Genomic DNA, 16,579 nt, shown 5'->3' with positions numbered 1-16,579 from the left:
TGTGTTTGCTAGAAGCTAGGCTAGCGACTCGATGGACTTGACTCTAGTTGCCGAGGTTAATCGGACTTGTTTGCTACATGCAGCGCGAGGCGTATATCTGGGTAGCTCCGCTCCGATGGGAGACTTGGTTGCCGAAGCTAATCGGACTTTTACTCCGTGGGGAGATTTGACTATGCGGTTGCGCGATAGTTTGTTTGACGTTATGTGTGTTATTCTGCACATTCGACCCCTTTATATAGAGAACACCAATTGTTCTTTCTTGCGGATCAAGTCTTGAGAACCTCCTAGTTGATTTGGATTCACCTTCCTTATTCAACTCAGATTCTATACAACATTAGTCCCCTAAATCTATTCCAATATGGCAGGTAATCTTGCTCTATGATAGATTTTCCCCAAATAACCGGTGCACGAGCCTAAAAAGTAGATAATACCGGAGTATTATTTTAGGCCCAAACACTCGGAAATGTTAAGGTTCGATTTACTAGGCACTAGCTAGTGCTTCTCACGTATCACGTATGCACGATACCATTACGAAAATTTCCTTGGCAACTATATATTCCATTTCTGTCGGATTACTCTAGTTCGTTCAGTAGACAGTAGTGAACTCTGCGTAGATTCGTAACATAGAGGTGGTTTCACGAGATAGTCCGATAGTTGAAGTAGAATAGAAAATTTGAGTAAGACTTTCATGTTCTTCCTCCTTCCACAAAAAAATATGAAAATTGCACAAACGAAATCGAATGATAAAATCTAAAAATTGGAACTATATGATACAACAGAAATTGAATATAGAAATAAATAGAACATATTCCCCTGATATGAGACTAAAAAATTTGGTAGTTTAGCGCCCATCTTGAAGAAAATGTAGTGTTTCATTGTTTCCCATGCTGCTATGCTGTTACAACTTATGGGCAATGCTGCTTAATTTGGCGTGTTATAATCATTCGGTGGTATAAAAAAAAGTATATATTGAGGTAGTATTATACACTTTTCTAGGTCTGAAGAAGTATCAAAGCTCGTGGAACTTTCAGCTATACACTTAAATATGAGTGTCATATCTTCTCTAATTACAATAAATGAGAAAATAAAACTCAACTTTATAATAATTTTCCTGAGTGAAATATGCGTGCGTAAGTGTGTAACTGAAATGAAATGAAAGAAAAAAATCCAATAAAAGAGTGCTAGTCTTGCTCTTGTGAACTTCCCGCACCGTTATAGGAACCAAGTCCTCCTTGGTGTAAGCTTTTTTTATTGAATAAATTTCTCTGGGCATTTAGCCCCTTGTTAAAAATAAGAGCCAAGTCTTCCAACAGTGCGGGAGTGATATGTGAAGGAGCGCACTTTGTGTTAAAACAATTGATCTCTCTCTCTCTCTCTCTCTCTCTCTCTCTCTCTCTCTCTCTCTCTCTCTCTCTCTTCTTCATCATCATTTTGGGTTGGCAAGATCGGTTTCATTATTCATAGATAAGAATGCAAAATGGATCACACCATTATCCTCATCTCACAAAATTGGGCATCGCTCGTCTCTTGTACGTCTTGTGTTAGTTGTGTAGTGAAGCCGTGAAGGCTTGAAAGGGATTGCACATTACTCCAATTTAAGTAGCCAGAAGGCAAAGCCATCTAGCACAACACTCATTCATTTTCAATTGTCATGGCGTACACGAAGTTCTATCATGTTCTCTCCTTCTACCTCGCAACCCTAATAGCCATTTACGATTTCCTTCTTTCAGTCTTGCCTTATATTTCGAATCCTGCTTCGATCCTAATCGCTTTTGCAGATGCATTTTTAGGAGTGTACTTCAGATTGTGTGGTCTATCTCCTTGCACTATTGAATTGGATGACCAAACCACCATGCATTTTTGGGCTTCCAATCCTAAAAGATCTAACAAGCCTGATCTGCTGATGCTTCATGGCTATGGTGGCAATTGCAAATGGCAATTCATGCACCAAGTCGGCTCACTCTCACGGACTTTCAATTTGTATGTGCCCGATCTACTCTTCTTTGGAGATTCATACACAAAAATGCCTGACAGGACGGAGATGTTCCAAGCAAAATGTGTAGCAGAAGGGTTGAGGAGACTTGGCGTGGGCAGGTTTGGTGTGTACTCTATAAGCTACGGAGGGTTTGTGGCATATTGGCTGGCGGCGATGTATCCGGAGGCGGTGGAGAGGCTTGTGATTGTGAGCTGCGGTATTGGAATGACAGAGGAGCAGAAGAAGGATCAGCTCAATAAGATTGGACGCAGTGCATTGAAGCTTCTTGTACCTGAAAGTGCTCATGATCTAAGGGGCTTGGTGAATCTTTCGATGCACAGAGCCAGTCCTGTTAAGTGGGTTCCCGATGTTTTCATCCGTGGGTTTATCAATGTGAGTTTCTTCCAAAATTGGCATATTTCTGTATAGCAATTATATAATTAACCACGTATGATCGAGTTCGTAAGAATCTAGGTGCAGAATCCCTCGTACTAGGATTCATATCTGGCTGACGTTGATTGAAGTTAAATCCTAACTAAAAATTGGTAACTAAAGGAGATGAAGTGTTCTGGCATGATCGCCTAACACGGATTAGTAACCGTGTTAATTTGACCAAAACATATAATTTGCAATACATATTATTTCCAATGGCTCGCAAGATAATTTACTGTATGTCACTACATTTCAATGTGATAGACATTATCAAGTCCTAATAGCACTAATTTTGCTGCATTTTACAGGTGACTTATGAGAAAAACAGGAAGCAGAAACTAGAGATGGCAGAGCACTTGCTGAGGGAAAAAGCAGACCTAAACCTTCCCATTTTGACTCAGGTAATTGGTCAAACGGGTTATATTTCCATCCATATATAAAAATATTTCTCTTCAGTCTTGCAAATGAGGCTTTTCATTTTTGGTTGAAGGAAACACTAATAATCTGGGGTGACAAGGATGCTGTCTTCCCTGTCAACTTGGCCTATGAGCTGCAAAGGTTAGTAATAACTTGAAAATTATAATACCTAGCTCGAATTTGTAAAAACAGGGGCATTTGGTTTATTAAGTTCCCTATAAATTGATTGTACAGGCATTTGGGACCAAAATCAAAGGTAGAGATAATCAAGGACACAGGACATGCAGTGAACATGGATGCACCCATCTCCCTGAATGCACTGATAACATCATTTGTGTTGAGTGACAGATTTGAAACATCAAAATAAGTTTTTGCTTCCTTTTTTGTTTTGTTTTTGGTGTTCCACTTTGTATATGTAATATGGTGGATATTACTTGTACAGATATCCCATTCCCCGTGTACTCTTTCATGTCCACTTCATCTTTTATGATCATGGGTTTTTTTGGCATCACCAACAGAATTTGTTGAGCTTCTTAATACTCGCAATAGAATTGTTAGACCTGAGTTTGAACCAAATAAATCTGGCAAATACACTCACACGCACACATCTACCATGGTGGCACATACTGATAATGTTACCCTATATTTTGTATGTCACAGTTGCGCATGTCCGAATATTGAACTTGCTAGGAGCACAAATGCACACCGTAGGTGTTCGCATTCTATTTCCCGTAGGCCTGGAAAGCATTACCAGACCACTCGTATGAGTCGTATGTATGCATCAGACTAATTACTTATTGATATTCCTCTACATCTCTTGACTCGCGATCATGCAACTATAAAGAGAACTGTGGACGGATTGAAGAAATTAATATCATATTGATAAATAGTTGAGAAATTAAGAATTTAGCCCTTTTTTAGGCTTGCTATTGGGTTATATATGATCCAAGGGAAAATTCTGTTCTGCCCGGCTGTATGCCATGCATATAAAAAAACACAGTTCACTCACACACACAACCCATCGTGCATCTCACGTGCTCCCCTAATCAATGCCTGTAAAACCTGCTGTATGTTGTACATGTATGTACAGCAGACGAACCCTGATCCAAGACTATTTAATATAATAAAACACTTGCTAGGAACCCATAAAGTTCCGTACATACAATTTCTTTAACTAAAATATAAAATTCTAACTCACCAAGTCTCTTTGAAAATTTGGGAGATGGCAATTAAAAGAAACTTTGCTTATTCATAGTAGTGTACTAATCAAAAACATTTAGTAAGGACGAAGTCTTTTGTCTAATTAGCTTCTCTTCTCACAAATTTCTTGGTGATAAGCCAACTAAGCATGAGATCATAACATTAATTAAAAATAAAATTTAAATCAAGAGTCCTGAAATTTGATAGGACCAAACTCAAAATGACAACACAATTAGTGATTCGTTCTTATCTTATGAAAATGAGTCATTTTCAGATAATGAAGTATCTAATAATACAAATTTCAACTGACTTTATACTGCGTACATTCATGTTTGTTATAGAATATATTGCTACTACGACTCATATTTTATAACTAGTTTTCACGAGTCGAGCTGACCTAACGCTGTGAAAGAGCTGTTAAATGGGGTGACGTGGAAGGATACATGTCAATGGGAAACATGGAGAGAGACAAGAAAAAAATAAACAGCAGATTTTCTTCCCATTTTAAAACAAAAGACTATGGACGATATTAAAAATTCATTTCAAAGTGATTTTAAAAAATATACTTCCTCTCAAAATCCTAAGTCATTATATATGTAAAGAAGCATAATGAAGGAAAAGAAATTAGAGTGAGCCAACATGCTTTGAGAAATTGTACTAGGCAGAAATATCATTTTGGTCATCAAAGTATGCTATTTTGGTCATTTAACTTTTAAAAACTTCACTTTAGTCATCCAACTATACTACTCGTATGTCACATTGATTATTTTATATATCGTATTTGTTAATTGAACGTTAAATCCTAATACATAGGGTCATATTGTCATTTCAATTAGAAAATAATTAAATTGTTGTGCTAGAGAAAAAAATTAATTGTCGTTTGATTGCTTTAATCTCCGAATTACCATTCGAGTTAACAAAGAAAAATGGTGAAAATAAATGAAATAACCAATGTGACATGAATGTAGTATAGTTAGATGACCAAAGTGAAGTTTTCAAAAGTTCAATGACCAAAATAGCATACTTTGATGACCAAAAATTATACCGTCTTGCATGCATGTTTGATGTTGTGTTGGATTCACTAGCCTTGTCCTCACTGCAAGCAAATCAAGATATGTTGTCTCGTTGCCTTGATTATTTTGGCTTAATTTTTTTTTGAGATCGTTCCATACGTTTGATGTAATTTGACTATATCAGTCTGTCTTTGCTACGGATGTCCGAATGGTCCGTACCATGCGAATTCGGTGATTTCGATCACCGGTGACGGGCAATGACTGCGTCGACCAGCACAGCCGCACTCCCCTCCTCCCGGCGTGCAACTTCGACCGGTACAGACAGGAGCGCCGAGAGGAAGGGAGTGCGGCTGTGTTGGTCGGTGTCGTTGTTGTGCGTCGCCGGTGACCGAAATCGCCGAATCCGCACAGTGTGGACTGTCTGGACGTCTGAGAAGTTAGGGGTGGCATTCGGTTTAAACGGTTCGGTTTTGGGGTCAAACCGTAAACCAAACTGAAATCGAACTTCGGTTCGGTTTACTGTTCGGTTTTTCAATATGGCAAACTGAAAACCGAACCAAACGGTTCGGTTCGATTTTTTTTTTCGAAATTTTTTTTTTTTTTAAAATTCTAGTTTCAAAATATTGTCGATCGACACCAATAGATGTGATCAACATATATATTTAGGGACCATGTAAAAATTTCATCCATTTTGAACATAGTTTGATCGTCCATACTAACGATTAACCAAAAAAGAGGCGTTTTCACATAATAAAACCCCATTGACCGGGGCTTTGCCAAATGAGTTTCCTTATTTCTACCACGCACGATCGATGACAAAAATTATGTGATTTCAAATATGTAAACAACTTTTCTCATTCGCATCTTGGTAATGGGTCCTCCCTTAGGGTATATTAGTGTTGTTTTCGGTTTACCGGAAATTCCGACGGTCAAACGAGGTCCGAATTGGATGAAATTTTAAAATGATCACTAAATATATATACTGATCACATCGGATGGTGTCGATCAATTCCGATAAGTTTCCTTCATATAGTCGCTTCATAATGAGATAGTTTTATTATAACCCTAATATAAAGGTTATGGTACATTAGTGGACACTTCGGCGATCGACAACTCCAGTTTGAAATATGGTCGATCGACACCAGTAGATGTGATTGGTATATATATTTAGGGAACCCGTAAAAATTTCGTCTGTTTTGAACATGGTTTGAACGGCCGTACCAACGGTCAACCAAAAAACATGCGTTTTCACATAATAAAACCCCCATTGACCGGGATTTTGCCAAATGAGTTTCCTTGTTTCGACCACGCATGATCGATATCAAAAATTATGTGACTTCAAATATGTAAACAAATTTTCTCATTCGCATCTTGGTAATGGGTCCTCCCTTAGGGTATATTAGTGTAGTTTTCGGTTTACCGGAAATTTCGACGGTCAAACGAGGTCCGAATTGGATAAAATTTTAAAATGGTCACTAAATATATATACTGATCATATCGGATGGTGTCGATTAATTCCGATAAGTTTCCTTCATATAGTCACTTCATAATGTGATAGTTTTATTATAACCCTAATATAAAGGTTATGGTACATTAGTGGACACTTCAGCGATCGACAACTCCAGTTTGAAATATGGTCGATCGACACCAGTAGATGTGATCGGTATATATATTTAGGGAGCTCCTTTTTTTGCGCCCCACGTTTGTAAAACTTCGACCCCCTTAAAACTCAAAAAATCCTATATACGGTATCTCGGTCCCGTAAAAATTTCGTCCGTTTTGAACATGGTTTGACCGTCCGTACCAACGGTCAACCAAAAAACATGCGTTTTCACATAATAAAACCCTCATTGACTGGGACTTTGCCAAATGAGTTTCCTTGTTTCGACCATGCACGATTGATGACAACAATTATGTGACTTCAAATATGTAAACAACTTTTCTCATTCGCATCTTGGTAATGGGTCCTCCCTTAGAGTATATTAGTGTTGTTTTCAATTTACCGGAAATTCCGACGGTTAAACGAGGTCCGAATTGGATGAAATTTTTACAAGGTGACTATATATACATATCAATCATATCGACTGGTGTCGATCGATCTTGAGAAGTTTCCTTTATATAGTTGCTTCATATTGAAGTGGATTTAGTAATTACACATCCGCTTGTATATATATATATATATATATGTGTGTTTGTTTTAACAAACTTATTTGAAACATACATATATGGGCATACATATAAACATAGATGATTATATATACATATATAACACTACAAAAGAGAAACATATAATTATATATAATATAAACCTAAAATCACATTAATCAAAATAAATATTCGGTAAGATAAACGTAAAACGACATTATTTTATAAATAATTCGGTTTTTCGGTTCGGTTCGGTTTCTTATGTGCCCAAACTGAAACCAAACTGATTAATTCGGTTCGGTTCGGTTTTTCTTGTGTTCGGTTCGGTTTTTTTCAGTTTTGATCCGGTTTTTTCGGTTCGATTTTCGGTTTTTCGGTCTTAAGTGCCACCCCTATGAGAAGTTATATATATGTGCATGTTTCATACTTGTAATTAAAAACACGTCGCCTATATGCATTATATTGTACTTAATTACAAGTTTTTATGGGGGCCTTGATGAACACATGGTTTCTAAAATATGAGAATTTCCACTAATGCGGGATAGTTAAGCCAACGCTGAAGATGGGTCACCAGCTTCCGTTCTCGGAATCTAGTTATAACTTTCTGTCATCTTTGAACGAAACGATAGATAATTTTCACATGATCGATGGAGCAGGAGCAGTGCTTCCCACTTCAGCAAAGTGTGTGCCACAATTCTTGGCAACCATCCACATTACATATATCGAGTTCTGGTAATTGAAAAATGAAACGGGACGGGAGATATGCATATTAACTATATTCTACAGTTCCTGAAAAAAAAAACATCGAAGAATCAATTGTACGTGTTTAGGCTATGCAACATGCAAGCATGTAAGTCAATCACATAACCAAATTGAATTAGTGACTTGCTTATAACTACGATATCGAGTATTAGAATCACATATCTGATTCTTAATTTCTTACACGATATTATGGTCCTTAATGAAGACTACTTCCATCTGGTATTAGTTAACTGACCATGAACAGCCAAAAAGACGGCGATGATGACCGTACCGTTAACTTGTAATCCCATCGTGCATCACATGTATTATTCTACTTGAAACTTCACCTTCATATATGCAAGCCTTCTTTTCAATCACAATTCTATATATACAGCGGACCAAAACAAACATAAGAGGCGTGAGTGAACTCCAAGACCAATCAATGGCATACCATAAGCTTTGGATTGTCATCTCCCTCTACCTCTCAGCTATATCAACCATTTTTCACCACCTCAAATCCTTCTTGTTCAAAACAAATTGGGATTCAATATTTTTCAGAATCCCTGATACACTTGTATCCCTCTACTACAGACTATGCGGTCTATCTCCGTGCACCGTTGACATTGACGACCAAACCACCGTCCACTTCTGGACCGCCAACCACCGCCAGTTCAATAAACCAAGCCTCATTCTGATTCACGGCTACGGCGGCAACTCCCTGTGGCAGTTCGTCCGTCAAGTCGGTCCCTTGTCCAGAAAGTTCAACGTGTACGTGCCGGATTTGCTTTTCTTTGGGAAGTCTTACACGAAACGCTCAGACCGGAGCGAGTCTTTTCAAGCCAAGTGCGTTGTGGAAGGACTGAAGAGGTTAGGCGTGGACCGGTACTCGGTGTACGGTATAAGCTATGGAGGCTTCGTGGCGTACTGCATGGCGGAGATGTGTCCGGAGACGGTGGAGAAGGTTGCGATCGTGAGTAGTGGGGTGGTGTGGAATGACCAGCAGAAGGAGGAGTTGTTGAGGGAGAACTCAAACGCTTTGGAGATTCTTGTAGCGAAAAATCCACATGATCTACGTTTGTTAGTGAGTCGATCGATTTACAAGTATGATGTATTCAAGTGGGTTCCTGACTATGTCCTTCAAAAGCTTATTGATGTAAGTTCTTCTGTTTACGTACATTTCTTAATTTATAGTATTTTATTGCGAAGGTAAAAGTTGTTTTAATTCAACATAAATCTCTGTATCTTTTTTTCATTGTTGCATTAATAATTTAATTTGTAGACATGTGAAAATTGAACGACTATATCAATATTGAGATCATGGTGATTATTAGAGATATGGCACATATATGATGCAACTTATGATGATATTGAAATGATTGAAGTCGATGTAAACCAATTAAGTTGTCAAAGTTCAAGAATTATATCAACCTTTATTTTATTTCTATTTGGACTTTGCAGGCAAACAAGGAAAATAGAAAGGAGAAATTAGAGCTTTTGGAACACTTGGTGGCAAAGAAAGCAGATGCAAGCCTTGCTATTTTAAGTCAGGTAACAAAAAGTCTTAGTTAACTCTTATACTCAAAGCTTTTATGTTTTGTTTTAGCGAAATTACAAGGCATGCAATTGGAGACTAGTTGCTTGAAAGCAACGTTATTTTCCATTTGTGAGATGAGTTTCAATTTATGCAGGAAACACTCATAATTTGGGGTGATCAAGATAATGTCTTCCCACTTTACATGGCCTACCAGTTGCATAGGTATATGATCAATTTGAAAATTAGAATTTTATTTACTTTTTAATTTTAGTGGACAATCATTAAACCCTAATTAATCGATCATATGAACATTGTTTTTGTTTTTCTTTTGTCAGGCATTTGGGTGCCAAATCAAAACTAGAGATTATCAAAGACACAGGACATGCAGCAAATTTTGATTCACCGGACACAATCAATGGATTAATAAAGTCATTTGTTTTGGGTGTTTGAACTTTCAATGTTGGAAGTCAAATGATACAGATATATCAATATATATATATATATATATATATATATATATAATATCTGATTCTAGCTTCTTCTTTTTTATGACAATGTTCTAATTTTTCAAAACACAAGGTTTAGACATATCTAGACAAAACATTGTTTGGAGTACATATGATGAATATAATATGTGGCTTGGATTTGAATGTTATTGATTATCTACTATTTCTCTTATTCATTGGAATGAAAATCAGTAATTGAAACCAAGAAACTAAAGTTGTACTTTACTGGCAAGTAGTTCAATTTTATTGGCAGCTCTTCAGCTGGAACTATATCAGGACAGCAACAATAGCTAGAAGTAAGCAGACGCAATTAAATCAACAAAAAAGAAGAAGAAGAAAAAGCAGATGCAATTCCTGAATTCCATCTCCAAATTACCCAAATATTTCGCAATTAGGATTCCAAATATATAATTCAGGCAAGTCATTGTCGTATGTAGGACAAGGGAGGCAGTCGTAGTTTTTGAGACCGGCATACCTCAAGAGTCTGCTAGAACATATTGAGAGTCTCAACATCTGTCCATAACAAGGCCAAGAGGTTTGCTAATCTATATATATGCCCTAAATATCTCTATCCCACATAAAAGCAAAGTTGGGAATTGTCATTCCTACATTAGATCATAATCCTATACCACAAGGGTATAAAATGATAGAGCCAAAAAGCTGATAGCACTAGCCATATGTATAAAGAGAGCTAGCAGTTAGAAGCAGGCTAGGGAGGCCTTAGCAGAAGAACATGGAGCACTGGACCTTCTCATGAAGCCGAGGGAGCTCTTGAACTGGGATGCTATCTGATGATGTGACACTGCCCCTTCCAGATGAAATGTCCGAGAGATCTTCAAACTTCATGAACTGCCCCATTTGTGCTGCCGCAAGATGGGCATAGCATATGGGAGCCACTGGAATATGAATATCGAAGTAAGTGAGATAAAAGCAAAGGCTTTACAAGTGGAACAGAAGGGCCATGTAAAATAGAGAGGATTTAAAAGCTTACCAATAGAGATTGCAGTTGTACTTCTCTGGTACCTGAAATATGTAAAAGATACATTTAGAGAATTGAAAGATTCACCAAACTAAATCAAATGTGATTCAGAATTAAGAGCTTACACATAAGAAAGGGAGTGGATCAGGTTCTGCAACACATCATGGGAAAAGCCAATCTCATCTACCAACACATGATAGTGAGCTGGCCTGGAAGTTCCCTGTTTAGAGAAAGCAAAGCAAAGTCAGTTTTAAGACTTAAAAGCTACATTAGAAACTTGAATTGAAAAGATAAATTTATAAACAAATAATGTCTTCGATGACAGCCAATTTTCAACCAACCGTTATCTCTTGAGGGTTATTTCTGGAAAATTCTGATGGTGATAGACTGAACAATCTTCACCATCAGCTGCTTATTAGTTTCTTATGAAGCATCAAGCAGAGTCCTTTCTGTCTTATTTCAATACAGCATAGGTACCGATAAAATTGGTGAAAGAAGGACTTACAATCATGCCAGCCTGAGCACACATGTAGAAATCATAATTCCTTGGATGCACAATTTTGGTGTCAACAACAGTCCCTAGAGAGAGAAATAGAAGGAGATTAAGACAACTGGATAAATGATAGAAGCAACTGAATCAAAAATCAGAAAGTAGTAGTAGACCTGGTGGAACATTATCAGGGGAATTAGTTTGGAACAACTTTGTGTGATGATTTTTTTGAGCCACAATCACAGTAAACTTCGGGATATCAGTCTCTCCTAGGTGCCGGTAAGCCTGTCATAATAAAAATGACTATTTCAGTGTTGAGGAAAAGAAACTAACATAATTCCACACCTCTTATACAATCTATTTTAGCAATTACGATAAATGACTTTACTTGGCTCATATATATCTAAGGAGGCCATGTATATGTGGTGAATTACAAGTGCAAAAGTTGATGACTCTTTTGAGTCCCCATCTTTAGAATCAAAGATTAAATCTAAGGCACTGCGTAACATTGAATGGCAGAAATTACCTTTACAATTTGATCAAGCTCAATGTTCAGGACTTGATTAAACTGTGATTCACTGACTCCATCCCTGAAATAAATGATATAAAAACAACTTTACATTTTAGAAATAGACAAAATCTTTACAAACACCAAATACAGTGTAGAAGCATCATATACATATTTGATGCAAGAATTCAAACATATACGGTACTCAAGAAATACTTGCGCTCTGTTTTGAGCTTCAAGAATTTAAAAGTAAACTAGATACCAAGGAAAAGAAACCTGATTGAACATAACTTTAAAACAAAATTGAATAATAAGCTCGGAAAACTCTAAAAGATTTCACGGGCATAAATCATGCAACCAAGAATGCTTCTATTCCAAAGTCAGATAAACAGAACACTGGAGTGAGAAAGAGATCTGATTTCAATTCCCAATGGGCAACAGAAGGGATCGACCTCTCTATCCCGAACCAGTTGCATTCCATATCTATACTATCCATTCATGGTATGGATGCACTAAGGGATCACATTTAAGGTTGAGAGATGGGGAAAATTGCAAGTTACCTCGAATTTAAAATACTACTATGATGAATTTTCAGTATAGCACTAACTTTAAAATGCCTAGTTGATTGCTTCAAATGGCAACTTCACACTGAAAACTTTTGAATGTCAGCTTTCACAATATGTTTACCGACTGAAAGCTAGTATGAAGCAAGATCATGGATGTTTCAGAATTCCTTTTCAACGGTTCTCTTTTGAGAGACAAAAACATGATAATGAGCATTCTTTTTTAAATACCAAGAAAACAAAAATTGCATTGCTGCAAAATATGATACCTGAACACAATAATCTGGGTTGGTTTGCGTCCACTTGTCTTATAGAAGTCCACAAGCAGTTCCCTGCAACAAGTTCAAACATTAATTGATATACTGGAATTGGTATTTTTTTTTTAAATGAACTTGTTAATTTTTTTCTACATCAGTGTATAAACGTAAACCTACAGCTCTCAGTACACATGAAGAAAAAGCAAACTTCCAATTGATAGATTAGGTGTGTGAAAACTTTTGGATACTCTTAATGGGTTCCATTTGCACATTTATGTGTGTGTGTGTGTATCTTATACATTTATTAGCTTTAATACCTGATAATACCATCATCTTTTCCATTTGCCAGTGGCTTGTAAAGAGCATCAATCATTTCCACCTTAGGGGATTGTGTTCTAACAGCTGCTCTGTACCTTGAAATAAGTGGCCAACTTCGAGAGCTTACAACCTGTATGCTCAGGAAAAATTGACCTTACAAGTAAGCAACAATTGGTAGGCGACAAAAAAGAACACTTTGTAGGTAATACATATCAAAAGATACTAGCTTTGTTTTTACCGCAGCAACAGAAGGAATGTCTGATCGACCAGGAGATCCATGAGATACATCCATCCCCAAAATGATCGTAGGAGTATCTTTGATCACAGGGACACGTGAAGGTTGCTCTAGTGCCAACAAAGAATTAATTCCTCCAAGCTGTGCAGGTAAACAAATGGAACAAATTAATAGTGTCCATAAATCAGATAAAAGTAGAGATATAGATAATGAGATTTAGTTTTTGCCTTGGAATTGATTTTTAGGAGCACATTAGTAATGTACTGATCATTAATTTTAGCAGGGGAAATGCATTGTGTGACAATCCCGAAGTCACAGAGACTCTTTTTCTTCCAAGGCCCTGTGACATGTAAATTATGATGAGACTGATTATATAGTGAGATCAGTGGATAGTTGGGATGTCACTGAAATTATTAAAAAAATGTACCATAAATATCAGAATTTTTCCTCTCTGGTAAAATACAAAGAATGAAATCAAGTTGTTTGGTTTGAATTCGTTCAAACATCTTATCAACTCTTATAACAGGACTTTGTCTTCTATACTGTGGTTCTTCCTCAAGCACCGTAAGGGGACGGTCAATAAGCTACAGAGAGAGAAAGAGAGAGTGAGTCATCAGAACAAATGCATTCCAGAATTAGAATCAAGTTCAAGGGGGTGTAACCTACAATGCCCTTTTTCCTGCCACAGTTGATAAGCTCCCTCGAGATATGGCTGGGATCACAGCGTGGTGCAGAGAAGTTGACAACAATCCAGCGCTCAATGCGAGTAGGATTCAAAAGCGTCTAGGAGAATAGAAAATTGAGATCACCATTAAGATTACCAAAGTTGCCTATTATTAAAGATAGCTGATGGGTGACTTTTACAAACTATGACAGACAATACCTTGTTGTTGAAGTTCCATCGTCCCTTAAAAGGGGTGCAATCCTCACCGTTGCCTACCTTCAACTGTTCATCAGAAAAAAATTACATTAGGAAATAGTTAGAGTTAAGTGAAGTAAAGATGACACTTTTACCTTTGGAGTCTCAAGAATACGACCTTCCATCTGAATCAGTTGCTTCTCTACATATATTCCACATTCAGCAAGGACACGATCCTCATCATAGCGGTAACTCCGTAAAGCCTGCATTTTCAAATGATCAAGAAGATTGTTGCAACATAAAAACAAAAAAGGTGCACTTTTTGGTGACATACAAAACTTACCTCAGTCACTCTCCTTATTCGCTCCTGAGGTTTCTGCCTGGATTTCTCCACTAAGCATGCTCTCTGCTGGGAAGATAATGCTTTTGTGTACCTTTGTAGTGAAACCAGTAAACATAGCTAAAACAACGACACAGGAGAGGGGAGACAAGGATTAGAAATCTCAGATTGAGGGATTCCAAATAAATAGACTAACACCAAATATATAATTTGCATACCTCAACTGGAACATAAGAAGGCCTCTTTGGCTTGCCAATATCAATGCATGGCATATGTTGAGAGTAGGTGAGCTCTATGCCACAGTGTTTGACGAAATACTCATATACTGTAATCTCCACATTCTCCCCCTCACTTGTACCATCACGACTCCTTAGCTTCAGAGTAAACCTTCAGGAAAACACAAGCATATAAGCTTTGCAACATGGAAACAAATAAGAAAATTGTTTCTTAGGAACTAAAGGCACATACATCTGATTATTGCAGGACTTCTCGCTCAACCCAATGATTTTGCACTCCATGTTACGGTGTCTTGTTGTAATCCTCATATTTTTCAGCATTTTTTTTGCCTGTGTTGCCATGAACAGATCAAAAGGGAATTCGGGACACATTCTTAGTTGATGCTGCATATGAACCTTAAGGAAGAAATTTAGTATTTCATAGTTCTTACCTTTACCCAATCAATGTAGCGGGGTTCTCTTACACCCTGGTTGGTTAACAGAAAATCAATAACAGGGCCGGGTGTCACAATCATCGTTGTAGATACATCTGTGCAGGAAAAAAGAAACAGCAGTAATTTTTTAACAAGTTACAAGAACTGCTACTAGTCTTAAAAACACATAACAAAAGGCCTACCCATGTTCAAGGACAAGCCAGCTTGAGTTGGACGGAAACTGGAATGAAAGCCCCGGGCACCAGTAACACCTCCTCCAATCTCAACATAGTTCCTGGAATCATCATGAAAGAATGACTGTCGTACTAGAAGGCATCCCCTGTGCATGAATAATCTACCACAGTTAGAGAAAATCAAACTTACAAGTAGTCTAAAGTTGAAAAATAAAACCGCATGCTGTCAGTATATACATGTTAGCTGCTTTCTGCCGTAGAATGATATCAAGAACTCTCAATGCATCTTGAGTGTTGTCCACTTCAGCTCCTCGAAGGGCAAGAGCAATTGACTTAAGGGGTATTTTGGCAGCATAACTTATCTCTACATTGAAAGACTTGGAGCGACCGGAACAGCGCTTCATTCTTTTGTCAGTCTCACCAGACTTCCCAGGCTCACTGCAACATTAGAAGTAAGAATGTTAGACAAGAAAAATTTATAACTAAAAGCAGGAGGAAACTAAAGAGCATGTAGAAAAACATATTGACAGCCTACCTCTTTGAAAATGACTCCTCCAGAACAACTGTGAACTCAAGCTTATTTCTTGGGAGAGGGCCGACTGTGTACAAAGCTTTCTCCCCATCATATGCAAACTTTTTACCACCAAACTCTGAAGTGTATGTTTGACAGAGCTTATCCACCAGCTTTCTCCCAAGTCCCATACCTTCAACAGGTCTCTTATCTTCATAAGTTATAAGAACCTGCAAAAAAAAAAAGTACATTGTTACCAAGTCAGTCAAATGAAAAGAGACATCTTTAAAAAGTGCAGGAGGAGATAAAGTACACAATACTGGTAAAACACAGCATCTCTATTCTTCACAGAAACTTTGAAGTGGTTAGTGCTCAATGGTATGCGCCTCCCTGTAGTACCACACCCACGCGGCCTGACCATAATAGAGTGCTTAGGAGGAGCTGCAACTTCTGGCTTCACATCAGACGGTACAAGAGGAGGTGGCGGAGGCAAATCCTCCATCTGAAAACATGTACAAGCAAATAGACTAATTAGTGTTTGATAAAGATCAAGTATTTTATGATAAAGATTAAATCTTTCTTCAGGTACATCATATAAATGATGTTTCCATGCACAGAGAATGGTCAAGCTGCTCAGATTTTGACTCATCATAAGGACTACTTCAGTTATAACCAAACAGCACCCAGAATCAAGCACAGGAAATAAAAAGGAA

At 37.5% G+C, this 16,579-nt stretch overlaps 2 protein-coding genes and 1 pseudogene across 2 annotated transcripts; 2 read left to right on the top strand and 1 right to left on the bottom strand.

Moving 5' to 3' along the window:
- Positions 1-1,501: 1,501 nt before the first annotated feature.
- On the top strand, positions 1,502-3,203 carry LOC126798310 (uncharacterized). The gene is made up of 4 exons (XM_050525235.1): positions 1,502-2,368; positions 2,716-2,808; positions 2,898-2,965; positions 3,059-3,203. The coding sequence occupies exons 1-4, from the start codon at positions 1,652-1,654 to the stop codon at positions 3,189-3,191; spliced, it is 1,011 nt and encodes a 336-aa protein (XP_050381192.1). The 5' UTR covers positions 1,502-1,651; the 3' UTR covers positions 3,192-3,203.
- Positions 3,204-8,296: 5,093 nt separating this feature from the next.
- Positions 8,297-9,948, top strand: LOC126798311 (uncharacterized). The gene is made up of 4 exons (XM_050525236.1): positions 8,297-9,076; positions 9,382-9,471; positions 9,612-9,679; positions 9,793-9,948. The coding sequence occupies exons 1-4, from the start codon at positions 8,366-8,368 to the stop codon at positions 9,905-9,907; spliced, it is 984 nt and encodes a 327-aa protein (XP_050381193.1). The 5' UTR covers positions 8,297-8,365; the 3' UTR covers positions 9,908-9,948.
- A 527-nt stretch (positions 9,949-10,475) lies between these two features.
- On the bottom strand, positions 10,476-16,368 carry LOC126798302 (protein argonaute 16-like; annotated as a pseudogene).
- Positions 16,369-16,579: the final 211 nt, after the last annotated feature.

The sequence above is a fragment of the Argentina anserina genome, chromosome 6, assembly GCF_933775445.1.
Source record: "Argentina anserina chromosome 6, drPotAnse1.1, whole genome shotgun sequence".
NCBI classification, from domain to species: domain Eukaryota; kingdom Viridiplantae; phylum Streptophyta; class Magnoliopsida; order Rosales; family Rosaceae; genus Argentina; species Argentina anserina.
This window is presented reverse-complemented; position numbering and strand designations above follow the sequence as displayed.